The 22,014-nt window shown below is 38.5% G+C and overlaps 1 protein-coding gene across 5 annotated transcripts in view; it reads left to right on the plus strand.

The window, feature by feature from the left end:
* lrp1bb (low density lipoprotein receptor-related protein 1Bb) overlaps nt 1-22,014 on the plus strand; it is a 218,232-nt gene that overhangs the window by 159,388 nt on the left and 36,830 nt on the right. For all 5 annotated transcript variants that reach the window (XR_014125233.1, XM_027032840.3, XM_081720521.1 and 2 more), the window contains 17 exons: nt 758-883; nt 1,496-1,624; nt 1,846-1,965; nt 2,358-2,471; nt 3,420-3,569; nt 4,144-4,266; nt 9,787-9,906; nt 10,356-10,484; nt 10,787-10,909; nt 11,905-12,045; nt 12,427-12,614; nt 14,284-14,467; nt 14,761-14,846; nt 17,754-17,876; nt 21,007-21,188; nt 21,274-21,473; nt 21,780-21,968. Coding sequence is in view for 4 of the 5 variants with exons in the window: in XM_027032840.3 (XP_026888641.3) it covers nt 758-883; nt 1,496-1,624; nt 1,846-1,965; nt 2,358-2,471; nt 3,420-3,569; nt 4,144-4,266; nt 9,787-9,906; nt 10,356-10,484; nt 10,787-10,909; nt 11,905-12,045; nt 12,427-12,614; nt 14,284-14,467; nt 14,761-14,846; nt 17,754-17,876; nt 21,007-21,188; nt 21,274-21,473; nt 21,780-21,968 (2,427 nt within the window). In the remaining variant the exon portion in view is untranslated. The remainder of the gene's footprint in view (nt 1-757; nt 884-1,495; nt 1,625-1,845; nt 1,966-2,357; nt 2,472-3,419; nt 3,570-4,143; nt 4,267-9,786; nt 9,907-10,355; nt 10,485-10,786; nt 10,910-11,904; nt 12,046-12,426; nt 12,615-14,283; nt 14,468-14,760; nt 14,847-17,753; nt 17,877-21,006; nt 21,189-21,273; nt 21,474-21,779; nt 21,969-22,014) is intronic.

Below are 22,014 nucleotides of genomic sequence, written 5' to 3' on the forward strand. Positions count from 1 at the left end.
TTTCATCATAGCAAATAATTGCAGCTGACTGCCATCGACTATGCCTGCCATGGCAAAGTAACACTCATCAGCACTGGGGAGACAGGGACTTTAACAGGCATGGTGTCAGTGTGCTGTTGGTTTTAAAAGTAGGGTGTATATCTGGATTTTTTTTAGGTTCACCATTTTTCTGTCCTGGGATTCATCTGAGATGATTTGCTTTTTAAGAGTGCAGTAATAAGATGAGAGGCAAACCATAGTGCCAAAATCCATTTACATAATTGTCATTGTGCAATGAATTACTGATACCGCGATCATAGTTGCAGGGTTGTACCATGCCATAGTACTTCAGCTGTCTTACTGAAATATCAGTGTTTCCTAGGAGAGTGAAATGACTGTAGCATGCAGTGTAAGCCACGAGACTCATTTTTTACCATGTGTGTTCCTTCAAGTATTTTGTTGACCCTAATCTTGCATTGCTGTAATATACTAAGCCCATAGTCTTATTCCACGGTTTGTTTTCCGCATTACATTGCCTATATTAAGTTTATCTCTTATTCAATTCAACTGTCTTATCCTGTTAGTAGCAGAAGACAGGTCTTCTTGTATTTAATGTAAACAAAAATAAATGCAATGGCCTTTAAGCATAAAAACGTAACGGCCCCCTGATAGCAGCTCAGGCGGAGTTATCATCGCTGTGTTTTCTCTTGAAATGTCACGGTGCATGCGTGGCTGCGCTGCGTGCGATACCTGACGACCTCCTGCTGGTGCTCACCAGGCGAGCAGTCCCCGTGCAGGGTGCATAACGGAGGCTGCAGCGACTTGTGCGTTCTGACTCCAGACGGCACGGTCAACTGCAGTTGCCGCGGGGAGCGAATCCTGCTCGATGACAACAGATGTGTTTGTATGCCTCCTGCGCTTCCACACAAAGCTCGCACTCACTTAAGTTCTGTCTTTCAAGTGCTCTCGGAATATAAAGTTCTGCACTTCCACCAACAGTATGTCATGAACTCTTGAGGGTTTACAACTTTACTGACACAGTGTACCTATACCGTTAATTGCCATATAGAACCAACAGTAATAATGTGGAACAACCGACTAATACCCAGTATTACATAATGGAAGACAAAATATCATTGCGCAGAGTACAGAATACATTGTTACTCAGTAGTATGATAATTACACTGTAACAGTGGTGGTGTAATGTAAAGTTTTACTGCGATATTTACCTTGCTCTTTGCAAGGTAAACCTTTATAGCAGAGTAACCTTTACAGTAATTTTGTATTAGAGTTTTATATCCCAAAGAACAAGGGTTTACTTTTTAGTGCATGTCACTTACGCTCATATCTAATTTCCCTTTGCAGTTTTATTTTCTACAGAGGAGGAACTTCCTTCTTTATGAGCCTATTATAATCACTTCTATGCTTTATGAAACCTCAATTACTATAATCTCTATAATAAAACACTCCATTTACAGAACATCCGGTTGACAGCATTTCTTTTTTGCTCCTGTAGCCGTGAACTCCTCTTGTAGCATCCACACCCAGTTTGAGTGTGGAAACGGCGAGTGTGTCGACTACCAGCTGACTTGCGATGGGCTACCTCACTGCAAAGACAAGTCTGATGAGAAAATGCAGTACTGTGGTAAGTGAATGATCTCTTCTCCTCAGCCCTGTGCACTTCCACCCCATAAGCCCCATCATCCGAAGCACTAGCTTAATAAAACATCGCTGCTGTTTCAGTGCCTGCAACCCAGACAGCAAACAGAAGTCAAAAGGAAACTGTAAATAAAGGATTGTGCTTCAAAGCCGTGCTTCTTTTTTGTTGTTAAGGCTTTCCTTGGCTATTGCTTATTATATTGCTAGACAACAGGAGCTGCAGAAGAGGATACAGACCTTGCTACAACCGGCGATGCATTGCCAACAGTCGCTTTTGTGATGGAATTGATGACTGTGGAGACAACTCAGATGAATCTTATTGTAATAGTGAGTATGAAGTTCATCTGAGATTCGAGGTCTTTAATTATTATTTTAATGATTTAATTATTATTTAATGAATATTTTGTGGAAATCTAGTGTAATAATGAAAAAATAGTTAATTACTATGCATATTTATTCTCATTTTGAGACATGCTTGTATTATAAATAATACATGCCAGTTCTCTTGGAGATTGTGAAAATATGTTCCAGTTCATGCAGTGCAATACGGTTCATGAGTGTCATGGAATAAAGCAGGTTGACCAAAATGAATTTCTTTGCATATCAAACCAACAGCCCCACACGTGCCCTGCTATAATCTCAGGTCCCAGCATATTAGTTCCTTCTCCCTGTAGAAATAAAGACTTCTCCTCAGTGTAAATGAAATGTTTCTATTCCAGATGTCACATGTGCTGCCTCTGAGTCATCATGCCAAGATGGCGCTTGCATACCAATATCCTCTTGGTGCAACCAGGCCATCGACTGTGCTGATGCCTCTGATGAAAAGAACTGTAGTAAGGAAAGAAAAATGACTGCATGTGTGCTTTAGCCTGACAATAATTGATATTGCTTTTATCTATATAGCCATCCATCCACCCATCTTCTAAACCCATTTAATCCAATTCAGGATTGTGGAGTAATGCTTTTATTTTAATTACAAATTAACATTTTTAATAAAAGCTTAACAATATTTATAAAAAGTGCTTATGCAACAGTTTTACTAAGTAAAGAAACCCAGAACAACTGTGTAAAAATATGTCTTAATATTTGATATTATTCTACCTCTAGTGACTTGTTGCTATGCAACACGGTAAAAATATTACATTCAATTGAAACATGTTGCTGGAGTATAAGTGCTGTTCTGTTGCACTTCCTGATTTTGCCAGCAGGTCTTTATCGATCAAGTTTGACAAAGCCTCAGGGCCAAAAATTATTTAAAGAATAAAAAGAAAGTAAAGAGCTAAACAAAATCGCTTAACATTCATGACAGCACAGCCAGTATGAGCCAAAGTCATCTTTCCTGGGGCAATATTAATAAGATTAACCTTTGATGAGAATCATTTTATATTCTGATGTAGGCACAATTTTTTCAGAGTTGCTTATTTTCTCTTGTGTAATGGTTAGGGTTATATAACTGCTTTTCTGTACACACAACAGCACTGTGGTACCTTGTAAATGTCAGCTAACTTGATTAACAGTTAGCTTTTTTTGTAAATGTTGCCCAGCTAAATTAGCGATTAGCTGCCTCCTCAGTATATTACTTGTGTATATCACTACTATGTGTTTGTTGTTGTTGGCTTTTCTTTGCTTATCTAGAATGATTTACTTTTACTAATGACTTACAAATAAGGTTAGTTTATCAGATAAATGAGTCCTGAATTTTCAGTTGAATAACTACCAGTGGGTACATTTTATTCAAATCATTATGCTTAAGAATGTATCTTTGTTGTTTTTGTTTTTAGGTAACAAAGACTGTTCAGATTTCTACAAAATGGGGGTGTCAGAAAAGGGCTTCATCAGTTGCAACTCTACATCATTGTGTATCCATCCTTCCTGGCTCTGTGATGGAGCCAATGACTGTGGAGATTATGCAGATGAGATGAACTGTCAGGGTAATTCTCTCCTGTCTATGCTTTGCAGCTTGAAGAAGTCAGGTTCTATTAAAACCAAATTAATTTTGTCTAAACACTATTTATGAAGAGTCTAATGAAGCAGAGACAAGCCTCTGTCTTTCTCTACATGCTTCGGCAATCACCAAAAGTGCTTAAAGGGGTGAATAATGTCTGGTAATTGTCAACACTCACCAAGGGCAGAGGAATTTTAAGCACTCTGCTAGTGAGAGCTTAATTCAAAATGTCTCAGACACACGTGTCTCGACTGTGATTTCAACCGACTTCAGAGTTCAATATGTGTCAGAGAAACAGAGAACTGGTTAATTGATCAGGTTTTGACATGATACACCGTATCTTTAACACAGAGAAGAAAATAGTGATGTAGTCTCAGACACAATTGTTTGCAGTAAGCTGGTTTTCATTTATTTGGCTGCAAATGGAAAACAGTTGGTCTATCATTAAATTCCTGCAGTGCGACATCTACTAACACAGAGATATTGACCACAGCAGCCTCACAACATCCCTCCCACTTTGCTCACCCCCAGAACCAATCTTCTGCCCTCTTTTGTCATAGTTTCCCATGGGCACAGGTGTGAGGAGGGACACTTTGCCTGTCCCAGTGGGAACTGCATCTCCAGCGTGTGGCTCTGTGATGGGCAGAAGGATTGTGAAGATGGTGCAGATGAGTTCCAGTGTGGTAAGCATGGCTTCTTCCAGCCCACCAATCTTTGGCTCTCTCAGTCTGATTTCTCATGTGTTGAGAGATAACGGGCCACCTCTAGGCACTAACCCTGATTGCAAAACCCAGTTTAGCAGCTCATATGGCAGCCATAACTAAAGGCTATGGAAGAAAAGTTTTATTTATGTCCTTGGATGGATGGAAACAAATGAATGCCCAGAGTCAGTGTTAAGCCACATATCAGTCATTTTCATTTGATTTTACAAAAGGAACACAGTTTCCTTTCAACTAGGGCCACAGATTTTTTTGCTTTTAAACACTGTGATGCTATTATGATATCCTAATTTAGAAGGTTAGTAATACAAGTATAATGATGGAGGAATTTATCATGTGTTAGTCAATACTTGTCCAATCTGTTTGCTACTCCCAAGGCAATCATTAATTATTAACATCCTCCATAATTTTTCTTTTCCTCTATGCCCACACTTAGCACATATTGATGCACTATGCATATGCCTAAAGGCACTGTCAATCTGAGAATATAACAGCAATCCTACATTTTTTTTAGCATTTTAGCATTTTTTTAGCAATTGCATTGCTAAAAATGTTATTCTAACATCTATTCTACACACTCCCAGAAACAGAGATAGCGGTTACTGTCTTAATCAGAATCAGCCGTGCTGCAGAGCTCCTGCTTCAGTGCAGTACTCCAGGGCCAAAACATTGCAGGCTGAATTAGAACTCTTGACACCAGTAATCCCCTGACTGCTGGCTTGCACCATCCCCTCTCTAGTGCTGGATCTAAACCTGCCAGCCTGCTGGTTATTGACCCATCTTTGACCATAATGTTAACATCACTTCAACATCGTCAGCTGAGATTTTATCTTTCTTGAAACCACATTTCAAATATTCTTTTCACTTTTTTAAAATAATTGAGCTCTTTGCTTTACAGACGTCCTCCCACAGAGACAGTAATGTAAGCCATTTAGAGTAATAAAAACACTTAGTCTTTGGGAATCTAAAAACTCCACTCTCAGGGGCAGTCCTCAATGTCAGCCTTAGGAATCTGAAAACTTCAATCTGCTGGAAAAACAAGCTTATTTTTTAAACAAGCTAACTAGCTAGTTTGCCAACAGTATTTCACGCAGTACAATAAAATGAGACTGGGTTCAGACCAGGATCCAGTTGCTTGATCAGAGAAAGGCCATGACATCGCATCACTAAAAGATGTGCCAGAATTTAGTTTGATACAGTCAGACTAATAGCTAATAATTAAGGTAGCCTTGTATGTTCACATGTTGTTGTTTTTTTTCTTTTTGTTTTTGTTTTTTTTTTATTATTATTAGCCTTGCATGTATGCATTATAAAAAGTTTAATGTATGCGGTACTTCAGGCAAGGTCAGTCCACAACATCTGAAAGGCTTTTTGTCTCATCTGTGGTGGGTTGTTGCATGTCAGTCAAAAGACTAATCAAAGCAGGTTAAAGTATTATAGGGTATAATCTCAGGTTTTTTCATGTGACAAATGAAAAATCATTTCAAATAAGAGAATGTAAACATTTCCAAACTGAGTATCAAATAATTATATATAGCCACTTATACAGAGTTGGTTACGTTCAGGTGGCCTGTGATGTTGTGGATGAGAAAAGAATGTGTCAGTCTGCGTGCGTTGACCTAGATGGCTGGGGGAACTAGCAATGACTAAATTTGGAGAAAACTAGGTAAACATGAAGAACAGAATGTCCAGGCTAGGGTTCTATACTTGAAGTGATAGAACCTGCTGCTACACTGCAAAGGCATATGTTTAGAAGATTACATTGCATGGAAGATTACTCAGTTAATTGATAATTGATTTTTTTAACATGTCATTTTACAAGGCAATATCTTCATCAAACAAACTCCTCAAATTCTGAAAGCCATTCTAAAATCTGGTTTCACGTCGTCTCTATCGAAACTCTCTTTAATTCCTGAAGCTCTTGTAAAGTTGTTAACAAAAATCCTCACTCCAAAACCCACTCCAGCAAATTTCCATATTATCATCCATTCCTTGCAAGAACCGCTGTATTATCTTTCTCCTGCGTGACCTTCCAAAGATACGTCATATTATGTACCTTCAATGTGAGAATTTTGCCAAATATCCAAGTTCTGAGAACACAGCCGCCAAATTTGAAAAGATCGATTGTAAATAAGGAAGTTAAAATACAGGTCAATCTCTTTTATGTCACAAACAAGTTAATATTACATTTATAAATTAAGGATGCATTGTTATCTTTTTTATAGTGCCTTTATTATATTATAAAGGCTGCATTTTATTCATATTCATTTTAAAATTATAAAATAAAGATGACGAAGATGATGACGAAGATGATGATGAAGATGATGAAGATGAAGATGATGGTGATGAAGATGATGATGAAGATGATGATGAAGAAGAAGATGAAGAAGATGATGATGATGAAGAAGAAGATGATGATGATGATGATGATGATGATGATGATGATGATGATGATGATGATGATGATGATGATAAGATTTTCTGGAACACTGTTCCAGTGTTTAGGAGCAATATCAGAAAAAGAGAGCAGCAGTATTGAAAGCAATCTTGAGGATTAGCATTAAAACATCCTTAGCCGTGAAATAAACTATAATGATTCATGGGATCAGCAAGATATTCCAGGACCAGCCAGCCTTATTTGTATATACAGAGCAAAACCAAAATCAAATGTGTACCACGATTTTCCCATTCACACAATAATGCAAGCTTCCACACTGCAGCACAAACACACCTGAACTGTTATTTAGCTTTCCCACACTTATTTCTTTACTCTTATTTAGCTGTATGTTTTAAATTTTTATTATGTATAATTGTTTCAGTTATTTACACCATATAATCAGTCTTGATATCACTGTATATATAAAGATAGAGATTAAAAATTGTAGTGAAGTACACAAGGTTTCTGTTTTGGACAGAGGTCTCTCATCAGCTATGAAAACAAAGGACTAAAAATTAGTTTATGTATGAAAAAGTAGATGTTTAAATCATTCCATCTAAAAATCTAAAATTGCATGAGTGTAGATCAGTAATTTTTCTTTGAGTTTCCTACTTTTATTGCTGCCATAGAAACAACTATCAGTGCAAACAGATCTGTCATTAATGCAATGTCCATTAGTATTAAAACGGCTTGCCACTGGAAATGACAAATCCTTAATTTAGATGGTGTGAAGGTATATATTTATGAAGGGAGCATTTTGTTCCCATCATTTTTTTCTTTGAAGGGTATTCTGAGTTTCATAATTCTAAGCAATATTTTACAAACAATATTAACATCTTAAATTGTGGAAATGATAGATGACAAACTAAACTGTGACATATTTTCAAAATATATTCAACAGTGAATGTTCCCCAGAAACTTCCAGTCAGAGTTAATGAATCATGGATGCACAGGCCTTAAACCCTTGCAGTGATGGTTTAAATTTATTAAAATCAAAACTCGGTGATTCATGTCTTCAGATGATCTCATACTGTGTGCATCTTAAATAGGTCTAACTAGCTTTCCAGTCTTATTTGGGTTTTGCTTATTTATTTGTTTATTTTGAGTTTTCTGCAATTGTTAAAAAACTTGATAAATAAAATGCCATATCTCTTACATATTACTTTTTTCCAAAACATTTTAATGAGATAAATGCAGTAAGTAGTGCATCCAGAGAGCATGATTTGTGATACCTTGGCATTTTTTAAATTGATATATTGGAAAGTTTTAAAACTTTACTCTCATGCCCCATTTGCCTCCATTGTAAGGCTCCTGGGGATACTTGTAATGGTAGAAAATTGCTTAATAATCCCTCTATCATTGAAATTGCTGCCAGTTTTAACAGACAGCATGCAATTATGGTAGAAAAAGTAAAAACACATTCAGATCAGAAAATATGCAACTCAACTTCTAAGCCACCTTAAAGATAGATTCTCTTTTTGATGATAGCTTACTAAAACTATTGTTTCCCATCATTTGTAAATGTGCAGTGGGGGAGCTCTGTGATAGACCTTTTGTATTGAGAAACCTACTGCTCCACTGCAGTTTCTCACTGAGGTTAAATTCAGTGAGATGATTGTTAAGCCTTGCTGTTCCTGCAATCATTTATAAACGGCCTCACTGTAAAATTTCATTTAAATCATGTTTTGTGAGAGTATTATGTATGTATCTATTTATTTAAACATTTCTTTTTATTTAAGCTGTCAGAAAGGTTGTGCTATAATCAGTTGTAAATGAATGGAAACAACAGATTTCCAGGTATTGTACTAAGGTATGGTCTGAAAAGCAGTAGGCCTATTCTGATTTTTTTATTAGAGCAGATTTTCCCCTGACCAGCATTCTAAAAGAAAGGTATCCACTCTGCCACTAACACAGCTACAGTAATTGGAAAGATAACATTTTTATTTTTTTAACATGATCTTTGCTCGCTGTCAGCACTTCAAAGGCAGATAGGAAATCTGAAGATTTGGTGTGAGTGCATCAGCCAGTCACAGAGGTACATGAGAATTTGAGACCAGTCTCTCCTGCTGTGACCCATAATTCCATTCTCCATGGTGTGACCCCTGGAGAGAATCTTTCTGCCTCTATTGGCATATTTTCAAAGCTCAGACCAGACTTATTCATGATACAATCTACTGAAAAACCACAGTGAGATGGAGGTTATGTTCTGAAAGATAATACCAGGACACATCTGCAATGAGGTCTGAGAAGTGTATTCTTTCTTTTTTTTCTGCATTGTCCATTTCTCTGTTAAAAATTATGGGATAACCACCTATATGGGCTTATCTTCAAACATATCTTTTAATCAGGAAACAAAATCAGTCTTCTGAGTCCTAGTGCAATTGTCAGTACAAATATGCAGACAGTATAAGGTGTTTAGTATTCATCATTAAATGGAAACAGTACTCATATATTTTTAGATATTACCAACACAATAGATCTCCAGTGTTGGTGCTTGTCATTAACATTGATAGCGACAGCTACAAAAACACTACACTTTCAAAATGGGAGTTAGAAGGCACATGATGATGTAGTCTATATTCAAAAGACTTTGAAAGCCAGAGCAAACTGAACCATCACCATTGATAACACAGCCTTGGAAAACCTCTTTACAAGCACGGTGAAGGTGGATAGTTATGTGAGTTGTCTCTGCTGGAGTTATCATTACTGTTACTTTTGCTGTAGATAGACTCCTCCAGTATTTTTTATTACCAGCACAATACCTCTCTGATGTTTATGCTTGAGATTAACATTGTTATAGATTTCACGAAAAGAGCTACATTTTCACAGTATCTTTGGAGCTACTTTCTTTGTTTTCAAAATAATGCCTTTAGGTATTTTGAATTCAAAAGCTCATGGAAAGCCAAAGAAAACTGAACAATCACTGTTTATAGACATCCTCGGAAAAGCAAACCTCTCTAAAACCACTGGGAAGGTGGTTAGTCATGTGAATTATCTTGCTTAAGAGTTATCATTGCCCACCATTTTTGAACTTTTGCTGCTGATAGATTCCTCCTGTCTGTGGAACCAGTTTGCCTGCTCCAAGAACAAGTGTATAGCCAAGCAGTGGCTGTGTGATGGGGAGGACGACTGTGGCGATGGAGTGGATGAAAGCAAAGATCTCTGCGGTAAGCATTATGACACACATCCCTACAGTGCTAGATGAGTACTGTCAAAGCCTACCTATAGGCACGGTTTTGAATCCATTTCAGAGAAAATTAACAGAGAGTTCAAATTAGATGTAGCCTTATAAAAATATCCTGATAGTGGAGATCCAGAGGTGTCAAACGTATTAATAGACATTAGTGGTAAAGGTTATGAAGTTGTAATGGAATGTCAGAGACATATTACATATTATCATACAGATACAATTAAACAGAGAAAAAACGGTCAGACCAGTAAAATAGACCTTGCTAACTTAAATGCACCATATTCTCTTATAAAATCATTTCCAGAATGGATGTTCAAGCCCCGATGCTGGTCATGTAAGCCGTCTTGGTGCATTAAAGTCTATCAGTCTGAACAGATGTGAGCTGCAGTTCGCACTCCTTCACTAACATGATCAATTCTTACTCAGGCTCTGTGACCTGCAGCCCTGGATTGTTCAGTTGCCCGGGGTCCTATGCCTGTGTGCCCAGGCGCTGGCTCTGTGACGGTGAACGAGACTGCCCCGATGGCAGCGATGAACTGTCAGCAGCTGGCTGTGGTAAAGATCCATATTCTTCCAGCCAGTGCCTTTTTCATGTCAGTGCTATTGGAACTGCCACACAGGAGTGTCAATTTAGTGTGTAAACATATATTTTTTTTATTATAAAGAATATGGGCAGATGTATTGACTATAAATGACAAAGAATTTTTTTTCCCTTATTTGATTTGAAATGATCATCTTCAACGTGTAGTGCACTGATCTGACATGTAGACTAACTGTTTATTGTGGTTTTGTTCAATAATGTGGTAAATATCGCTGAGGTCTTTGCTGTAACTCCAGCTCCTGGTTTTTACCCACAGCACCTAATATCACATGTGATGAAAATGCCTTCAGATGTCTTAACAAGGCCTGCATCCCAAAACGCTTTGTGTGTGACCATGACAATGACTGTGGGGATGGGTCCGATGAGTCAGTGGAATGTGGTAAGCGATAGCTTTCTTTCTCTTTATTACTTCGCTGCAGTAAATACGCTGTGTGCTGCTGTAAAGTCTATGGGACATAGAGAAGTCCTTCATTTCATTTCTGTGTAAGAAAAAATAGGGCCATCAACTAGGGCCACCATATAGTGTAAGTGTAAAGCAAAACCTTTAAATGTCTTCTTTAAAAAAGTGTAAAAATTTAATTTAACCTTCAATGAAACCTTAAGCTTTCAGCTCATTTTCCGTTTCCGTTCTTGAATTCTTGAAGAATCCGTTCTTGAATTGCATTGAATTGCAAAAAAAAAAGATTTAAAAAATGTTATAAAGAAAGGAGTTCTGTCTTTTTCATGAAATAATGTATGTATTTGTAAATGTACATTATATGAACTTTATTTGATTGGAAAATTGGGGTTGAACGAGAAAGGGCAACCCTTCAGTGGGGGGCATGAATGTAGCAGTTTCCCAGCCAACTAGCAGTCATTACTCTAAGCTGAGAAAGCTACTTCGGTGTCAGTTAAAAATAAAATTAGGTAGTAAATGTTTGGTTATGGACATGTTTTAAGGAGATAAAAAGTGGTATTTTAAAGTCTTAGTTAAAAACTGCTACATGAAAGTTAAAGGCCAGCAGAGGCATTTAGAGGACTGTTAGCAAACTTGGCGCTAATCATGTCGCTCTGGCACATATCTGCTCATCCTGCATAGGATCTACAGCTATTCTGTTCTCATAGTAATGTTCTGATGTATCTGTCACACGGATCCCTAGACATGTTCCTGGTTCTGCTTTTTAGGATTGGTCATTCTCGCAAAGGTTGCTTGAACTGTCCTCTTAATATAAGGACACAGCCGATCGGCAGTAGGAAAACAACCTGATCCCATTTGCCAAGTTGTGGTTTTTAACTCTGGAAGGAATGGTGCACAGTTTAGTTTGTCGAGCATTGAAACGCCATTTGAGGGAGGATGTACATGTCAGGGGGCTCATGGCTTCCTGTCTCCTGCAGTGTACCGCTCATGTGGGCCGGATGAATTCCGCTGCGCCGATGGACGCTGCCTGCTCAGTACGCAGTGGGAGTGCGACGGTTATCCGGACTGCCCGGACCGTTCCGACGAGCTCCCTCGTAACCTCAAATGCCTGGCTGCTGGTAAGGGTCCTGCACAGCCTGCCTCTCAAGGGTTTATTTCCAATGGAAACAGGGCTCACCCAGCATCTGACAGAATACAAGCAGCAGAGGGAACACCACTAGTGAAAGCCACGGACGGAGGCAGACCTCGGGGGGGGGGGGGGGATGTGAATTTTGGCTGAGTGGAACCACCATCTGTAAAAAGCCTTTGAGCTTGCTGCCACTTGCATAAAGCTTCTGAATACTATTTGGTCTTCTGTCTTATTGGTTTATTCATTTATTCAGGGTTTTTTGGCCTATATGGTGGCTTTGCCGCATGATAGAAGTGCGTATAATATACTCCAATTTATATTGTGTCAGAAAACAGGGTTTTTATTCTACTTGTGGCTGTTCTTCTTCCAGAGAGCCTGTGCAATGGCTCTTTTTTCATGTGCACCAACGGCCGCTGTATATCGGAGACCAGCCTGTGTGACCAGAGAGATGACTGTGGAGACCGCTCAGACGAGAAGAACTGCAACATTAACGAGTGCTTAAATCGACGTGTCAGTGGCTGTACCCAAGACTGCCAAGACTTACTAGTGGGATACAAGGTTTGTGAGCAGTCATACCCTTACCTAGGACCTTAATGTTGAATGTCTAAATTAGTTCATGCTGCTGCTGTTGTGAATCTTTTGTGAGCAATCCATATTGAGACAAAACTATCATGCTGGCTTACTAGTTGAGAGCCAAGAAAAATAAATTAGAAACAGGTTATAGTTATATTCTATATTTTAGATTAGGGGTCGTTACCTGACATAGCACAGTCCTAGATGCAGACCCAGCAGAGCATTCCAGGGGACCGAACTGAGCACTTACAAACCGCTATTAGAGCTGTATAGGCTATGTAAAAAATAGCTCAATGACTGGAGTTTTCCAAATATGATGTATGCATGACTACTGTAGCTGTTGTGGTTTGTCCAAACACATGCATTTATGTAAACTATATACCTTAAGGCAGAGACGAGAGATTAGATACATAGCTGAGCTTTAGAGCTAAGCACAAAGTCTGAGAAAGCAAGAACTTTATACAGATGTTCATGGCTTTTTCAAATTGTATTTAGCCTTGTATTGATAAATGTCTTTTGAAACAAAGTTCGTGATGTGATCAAAAGCAGAATATTAAGTGATTAACTAATAGATAGAAAGATATATGTTTATTCTCCCAGCTTGAGGTTCAGAACCACTCATCTGTGTTTCATCTGTGGTGCTAGTTAAAAGTGGTAACAAAATAAAAGTGGTAATGCCTGAGAAAGAGAATATAACTTTGAATGACTCCACCAACAGATTCTGGTTCTCAAAACAAGTAAGCAAATTTTTCATACTGAAAGTGAGGAATGAGGGTAAAAGGGAGGGTACCAAGAATTATTATTTTTGCTTTTTTTCTCTTAATTTTGAAAAGGAATTGTCAAAACTCATTTTGAAATTTTTCATTCTGTGGGCTATAATTCTCAAAGATTTAAGTTTTTCTTTATAAGACTGAACTTTTTCCAGACAATTTTTGCTTGCTATACATGCTAGGGCATAAAGGAACTGTCTGGTACCATTAATTGTAAGAAGGATCCCTCGGTCCTGTCATTGTGATCGACAGTTCTGCTGCGTTTCTGAAGGGCGAATGGGCTGTCTCACTGGTCTGGATCATGCCCGGTCCACAAGCATCTTTTCCATGTGACCTGTGGTCATCAGAGCTGTCAGCATGGAGAGTCTGGCTATTGGTCTAAGGCTGAATCCTTTCAAATATCTCCTATTCTGAATCAATAAAGATTCCATTGGAACAGAACTTATGCCAGAGGACATAGGACCTTCAGGCAATGCAGTATAAATTGAAGGATCTGCACAATGCCACTGGGGCCATGGGATGTGCAAAGAGCAGGGAACATTAAGACTTGGACCAGCTGGAACCAGCAAGCCATATTTTTTCCACATGACAATGTCTGTAAGACCCAAAGCATATGATGGTGAAAGCTACATATGGGCTTGTCTCGCCAAAGCATTAGTTATTATAGTAGCTTGTTTCGAACATCTGCCATTTGGGGTTTTTCTTGATAATTTATCAAGAAATTATGGATATGCTGACTTGAAATTTGATTTATAAGCCCCTTGCACATGTTGAGTTAATTAATTGCAGAATGAATCCAAACTAATAATTTTGGCATGTTAGTGCATTTATTCAAAAACTGTATATTCTAATGATCTCCTGTTATTTGTCATGGATGTATCTAGTGTACGTGTTGGCCGGGGTTCCGCCTGAAGGATGATGGGAAAAGCTGTGTAGACATTGACGAATGCTCCTCCAGTCTCCCCTGCAGTCAAACTTGTATCAACACTTATGGCTCTTACAAGTGCTTGTGTGTGGATGGTTACGAAGCTTCAGAACATAACCCAGATAGTTGCAGATCTCTCTCAGGTAATTCAGTCTGTTCTGTCGCCGAAGGGTTAGCTCACCGAGTGCTTTAATGGGTAGTTTGCCTTGTGTTGCACAGTTCTTTATAGCCATAGCTTTTAGTTTGTTTCTAAGAGAATTATTCTACCCTATGTAGTAATAAACTTGCTGAAACGTGGTTACTCTGGATTTATTTCACTGCTTATCAAGAAATAAAACACATGTAAACTTGCCTTAATGTCAAAGGTTGTCTGACAGTGGCTTTGAGTAAGCAGGTTAAAATCATTGCTAATGATGCTTTTTTCTACTTTATTTAGCTGAAGAGCCATTTCTTATACTTGCCGACCATCATGAAATTAGAAAACTAAGTGTTGATGGGTCTAATTACACACTACTGAAACAGGTAAACTTTTCTCTCACTTGCTTACTCTTTGCATTCTTTATTGTACTGTAGCAGTCCCCCTCTTGTTTAATCAGTGTTTGTGTAAAAACACATGGCCAGACCTTTGTCCAACAGAATGTGCTACTCCAAATCCCAGTGGTGATTCATAGAGCAGGCCACAAAACAGAACTGCTGAAAGCTTAATAGAGTACCAATTAAGAGCCATGGTGATGGGGGTACGATAACAACATGCTGGCAATTGCTGGCTCTCTCCTTTGAAAAGACTAATTGAAGTCATTTACTATGCACTTTCTTGGTGACGCTTCACGTTAACCGAGTGAAAACACATTGTGTGTCCCTGGTCTGTAAGGACAAGTAGCAATACCTCATTGACATTTTTTTTTCCCTTTTCATTATATTTTCCCCTTTCCCTACCCATCTAGCATTGTGATGATTAGCTCTTACTATATCTGTCTCTGTCCTGGTGCATTCAACTTTTCATGTTGAGCAGTTTTCTTGTGGTATGACTGGAATGTATTTTTCTTTGTATTGGCCTAAATAATATCTGATGGCTTTACAACTCCTTTTGTTCACTACCATCACTGACCATGTTTTTAGATTTTCCCATTATTGTATCTGAGCATAAAGTCGATTTATTTAGGTTCCAGAATTAGTGTCTTAATTGCAGTTGTTTCCAAATCTGCAAATTGCACTCATTATATTATGCATTGCAGTTGATGGTGTCTGTAAGGGCTCTGAATAAATCCCCCTTTATCCAGGGGTTTTAGTAGTAGTCACATTAATCACTATTTTGACTTAATGAATGTACAATGAATATATTAGTGGACCTTTCAATATCTAATGTAGTTGACTTCATACTAAACTACTGTGCTGCTGAATGTTCACTGTAAGTCATTTATTATTTATGAATAACATTCATCTGAAAGATTAAATCAGTTTGAAACCTGTCTACAGTAGTAATTTAGTATTTTATTGTCTTTGTAGATTATACATGCATCAGCCACTTTCTTAGAAACACATGCTGGGATCAGACTACACAATGTTTTTGTGTTTCCCTGTGTCAGCCATGGCAAGGATTTATGCCACTATGATTATCGTAGTGACATAAATTCTTGCCATGTTTTAGTTAGGAGACTGGCAACACTGCAAGTTTGATGCTGACCAAGCATCGTTCATACTCTTGTGAAAGTTCATAGGTCATTGGGGAGATGGGTCAGAAATGTGTCCATCATGACTACAGAAGCACTGTGTGTGATGCTGGTGGTTTTGAGTTAGGGAAAGGAAAGGAAAAGAAAGAAAACTGGGTTCTGGACAGTAAGGGCTGTCCTTCAACTCAACACCACATACATGTGTCTAACTACCAGGTTCACTGTATGTAAACTGAGGTTGTCATGGAGGTTTTTGAAACTGCATACTCTGATTACAAAGATATGTTTATTAATAATAATAATAATGTTCTAATAAGGTGAAATCAGCATTAACAGCATCCATCTTTCTCTTCATATACTGTATCTCTAACCAATAAGGTCCGTATATGTAATGTCATCCTATTGATCCTCATCAAAGGTGAAGGAACACATCGCAGCATCAGATTAGGCAAGAAAATACAAAAAATTCTGACATGCTGGACTTTTTGTTGCAGTATTGTGCGCCACATTGCTGTTCTTTGATTATGTCACGCTACAAGACCTGTTTCTCATTTTCAATGGTCATGATCAGGCCAGACACTGTAAATTTGCCGGCTACGATAAAATCTTGTCAAAGTCAGGCTGAGTTCATGCAGTCTGACTCCGGCGTTAGACAATACGTACACTTACTGTCTTAACTATATATGTGCATTTAATAAGTGTACAATTACCAAGCACAACTGATCAGCCACCCTCTAGCCCATTTATCATTGGTCAGTTTCTGACCACAGAAGAATATATTTTTTGGGTGGTGAACCATTCTCAACAAAACACAAACACAAACAGTGTCCTTTCATGGTTGTGGGTACTGAGCTGGTACAAGTTTATCAGGCACAGCGAATTAATCACTGTGGTGGGTAGGTTGAGAGTGGATGTGTTATCCAAAAATCCAGCCAAATATGGTCATTCAACACAAACTGTGCTTGGCAAAGGATGGCCATTAGATATTAATTAACATCCTAATAAATTTGGTGGCAGGTATGCATCTATTGAAACGCTGAAAACATTGTATTGTGTTGTCAAAGCACAGCTCCGATTTTTTTTCAATGCCTAGACTAAACATCTTTTTCTCTCAGTCTCTCCATAAAATAACTAGCTCATAGTTGGTCTTACTGTGAGTCCCGGAAGACACTTTGTGACTTGTCTATGGGAGTGCTGATGATCTGATGAAGGTGTCGGGTCTGCTTTCACTTGTCATCAGTGCTGTCGCCGAATCTCAGCAACTGTGCTGAGGTGAGTGGAAGGGGGGGGGGGGGTCGGTGAAGGCCTCCGCTGACTGACAGCAGACTGATGCCAACATGACAGTAATGGATGTACCTCAGCATCCTGTTGGAAGGCTTTCTGAACATTCCTAGCCCCACCTGAGGCGCCCATCTCGCAGCCTCCTCTTCCAAAATCAATACACTGATTAGGTATCAAATGGAATGTATGTGCACTATGTTTCTCATCTACATTCCTGACAGATTTGGTCTGAGAGACTGAGGGAAAACTGCATCTGAAGTGGCTAATTCAACCCTTGAGTTAATTAGAGTAAGGGAACAAAGCTGAATGCTCCTTTGTCTTTCTGAAGAGCTGTTTCATTTGGATTATCAAAAATGTGCTTTCTGGAGTTTGTGGCACAGATCGCTACTGAAAAAACAGGGTAACAACCCATGGTGGAGATATTTGTGCTGTGATTCATCTCTTCAGTTTCTAACACCTTTTCTGTTTACTTCAAAAGGGTCTGAACCACATTATCAGCTTAGATTTTGACTACAGGAAGGAGTTCATCTACTGGGTTGACTCTAGTAGACCCAGTGGTCGAAGGATAAACCGAATCCGGCTGAATGGTAGCGACCTTAAGGTATGGTTTTCTTTAGTGTTCTTCGCTTTCTCTTCCTTTCCTTTCTTCTCTCTCTACATGACTGTTTCCTGTATGCTCAATAAAAGATAAAGATTCCTGCCAATATTGTTAAGGTTCATTATCAAGCCACATTAGCCTTGTAGAGGAACATTAGCTGAACAATTCCTTTAACTGTGACTAGAATTTTTAGTAATTAAAGCCTAAGAACAAATTAACTGCATAATTGTCTGTACCCTAACATCCGATTCTAGTGTTCATGTGACCCACTAGACAGAATATGTCTAGGTTTTGAATGTTACCTTTGCAACATGCTACATGAAATTCTCAAGAGATCCTACGGCTTTCTAAGCTTTTGGAAAATATACCCAGCGTGACCATTGGCAGTAAAACTGTTGGCATTAGCTATCAATGTGCTAGGATGCTAAAAGTCATGTAGCTAACAGTTCTTCCTCATGTATTGGGCAAGTACCTATTAAGGTTCACACAGCTGGTGCTCAAATGTAAACCTTTACAGTGCACCTGCAGAGCCGCCCTTTCCACTATCTCGTTAGTTTCAGTGCAGGGCCAAGACCTCATTTGGCTTCATTGCACCCAGAGACCCCCATACCCAACTTTCTCATCTCTCCTTCTCAGCATGGACTGAAGCCATCTCAAACTCATTAGAATGTAGGGGAATGATTACCAGAACACTGAAAATGGGAAATAATGCAAACTGTGATATGTTCAGTTCGAAAGGCTATTGCATCAGCATGCCACTGGAGAAGGGACTTTAATCCTTCTGTATTAAGGAACTCTAGTGTAGGTCAAAAGGCTTTCTCATATCCTGGAAAGCCTGGGATTCACACCAGAGTCCATTGGACATAAGTCCCCAAAATGCAGATATATGAATGGTTGCACTAACCACTTCTATAACCAACCTGGGGTATGTTTGCCAAAGGTTTCATAACACTAGGCACTTCATTAACTTGATCTTAAGAAGATTTTAACCTGTAGTTTAGCGCCAAATATCCAGAGCCTGGTAATTTAGTAAAAATACTAAGAATAATAGTAACGTGCTTATTATTATTAATCTTTATCAACTGTGAGACTACCTTGAGCTTAGCCAAACAGCAATTTGTTTTTTTTCAACATCCTCCAACATATGGTTCTTGAAAGGTGTTATGGTCTTTTATCATCCTTGTTGGCCATTCTCCCACATCTATGCAAGGATGTGATATTTAATTGGAGTATATTTATAGAATAGCTACTAATTCACTGATTGTCTAAATGATTTTGTGTGTCTGTTTAATTACTTTAAGCTGGGCTGAGTGGGCAGAGGTATCTCAGTGGTTAAGGTACTTGACTTATATTTGGAATGTTGCTGGTTCAAGCTCCATCACTGCCACGTTACTACTCGTGGGCTCCTGAGCAATGCTCAAGTTGTACTCAGTTGTAAGTTGCTTTGGATAAAAGTGTTAACTAAATGATACAAGGTTTAATCAGTGTGTTTGGTCTATCAAAAGTATATTGTTTTTTTCTTCTATGTTTTCAACTTTGAACTTGGTTCTGTTAATCATAGTTTAGTAGGTGTAACAATATTCCTTTTATGATGTTTAAATTTTTTCTAGTTGTAAAAGAGAAGACACAGATGGATCAATTTTTAACTAGTGATGCTTTCTCCTATTGTGATACAGGAGAGGAGTCAACAAAGAAGTACTTTAAACTCAAAAAACCCTGTTTGGCTGTTCCTGATTTACATGTGGAATTCACAAATGTGTGGGCTTAAAGGGCACAACTGTCCAAACTAATTCTGTTACTCTTCCAACCACAGATCTATCCCACCAATCAGCATTACTATTTTAGAAAAGACAGTTTAAATGAGTACATGTAGTGCTTGACATTTAATATATACGGCTTGACCTTTATAATATGAGGAAAAAATAAAATCATCATAAGGCCTGAATATGTATGTCCATAATGATATCCAGTTTTTGCCCTCATCTCTATCACACTAAAGCTCAAACATGTAGATGGACCTCACCAGCAGGTCTACATAATGAGATGTTCTGGTTTCATTGCTGTAATCTTGCAATATAAATATTCATGTGTGACAGAGGTTCTATCAGACCTGCCTTTGTGCTAGCCATCATAAAACAAGTTATACCTTAGATAATGCCTTTGGGGCAGTTTAATTAGGAAATCAGTGCCGAATTAATGGTTAGTGATAGTGTTAAGAGTTAGTGTTGATATCATGCTTCATTACAAAATTGGCCTTTGAAAGAAATTTATAGATTAATATTCAACAGGCTACTTCAGATTTAGATGTTATTTAAGATATATATATATATATATATATATATATATATATATATATATATATATATATATATATATATATATATATATATATTTCTTGTTATCATTTAGTCCATATTCACAAGGCACCAAGAAAGGAATGTGTTACTAAAGATACTGCAAGCAAGGGACACAGTTGAGAGTCTTCACTCCTTTCCATGCATATGTATTCAAATACTGACATTTTAAATTAGTTAACCTTCATTTCCATGGAAGGCAGTCCTTCAAATCAATGCTAGATGAGATCACCAGAATACCACAGGCTTTTCTTTTCCTCTTAGAATATTAATGTTGCCTCTCCTGATCAGCAGGCATGGAGGCATTACTGTGTTTTCAAAAAATGCTTCAAGCTCAGCTCTGATGAAATTATAGCTAAAGGGACAGCCTTGTCAACTGGTACAGCTATACAATCAGACACCCCCTCCCCCTGCCCAACATGTTAGATGATGATAGTGAAAACATCAAAGTAAATCATATGTCATAATGGCAGCCTGCACAGGCTGCAGTTCCAAAGTATCTTCTGCCAAGTGGCGCACTTGTTTAGCCCACGAGCAGATGAGGCTCATTTAAGCATCGCAACACAGTTTATCACTTTGTTCCATTCTCATCGTACTGATTTTCATACATGTCTTTCCTTAAACTGTAGGCTGCTTATTTGCATTTTGCCTTACCGTTCATTTTCAAAACACATTTCCCTGGATTTGCATGTCAAACTTCATATTGAACATGACTATTCCTTACATGTTACGTTGGATATGTGTAGTAGGGCCTGAAAATCTGCATTTTCTTCTCTTAGGTTGTTCACAGAACAGCTGTGCCCAGCGCACTGGCTGTTGACTGGATCGGGAAGAACTTGTACTGGTGTGATATAGAGAGAAAGAGCCTTGAAGTATCCAAATCCAATGGACTATATCCCACTGTGCTACTGAGCTCCGGCCTTAAGAACCCCACCGATCTGGCTCTGGATGCCCAGTTAGGGTACGAAGCAAACATGATTCATTTTATACAAGATTCAGTATGACAGCATGTCAGTTCTGAGCTAATACATTATAGCTCTCCTCAGGTATGTGTTCTGGATTGACTGCTGTGAACACCCATACGTGGGCCGTGCAAGCATGGACGGTCAGGGCCAGACTGTGATTGTGGACAAGGAAATCTACAGCCCCTCCGCCCTTACTGTTGACTACACCAACAAGAGAATCTACTGGGCTGATGACAGTCACATCTTTTTTGCCAATATGGATGGCTCCCAAAAGCACAAAGGTACAGAGAGATAGATAACCAGTGTATGCTAGTACCTGTTTGCTCTTCTTTTATATATCTATGTGCATATGTGTTGCGTCTTTGTTTGACTGTGTAGCTTGGTGAGTACTAGATGATAGGAGAATGAAAACTGTGTGAACTATGAGGTGAGCTGAGGACTGAGAGAAAAAAAAGTGTGCTAAGTGAACGATTGCAGCAATTAAACTATTCCTATGTAACTGTACCATAAATAGGTGATCTTATGCAAAACCGTTAATATGGGAATTAGATTTTTGCTGAAGTTTTGACCGATACCTTCCACATTAGTTCCTCACGACCATATCCAGGGCGTGATGGGGCTGACCTTGTTTGAGGACTTCATCTACTGGACAGATGGCAAATCAAAGTCTCTACGCCGTGCACACAAAACCTCTGGTGCTCATGCAGTAGAACTTCTCAATTCCTGGCAAGCCATAAAATCCATAACAGTGTATCACCCTCTGCGCCAGCCTGAGGGTATGGATCTCTTATATTTAAATTTACTATGCTTCTAAATGTGCAG

This window comes from Electrophorus electricus, chromosome 9, assembly GCF_041902795.1.
Source record: "Electrophorus electricus isolate QZ-2024a chromosome 9, ASM4190279v1, whole genome shotgun sequence".
Taxonomy (NCBI): Eukaryota; Metazoa; Chordata; class Actinopteri; order Gymnotiformes; family Gymnotidae; genus Electrophorus; species Electrophorus electricus.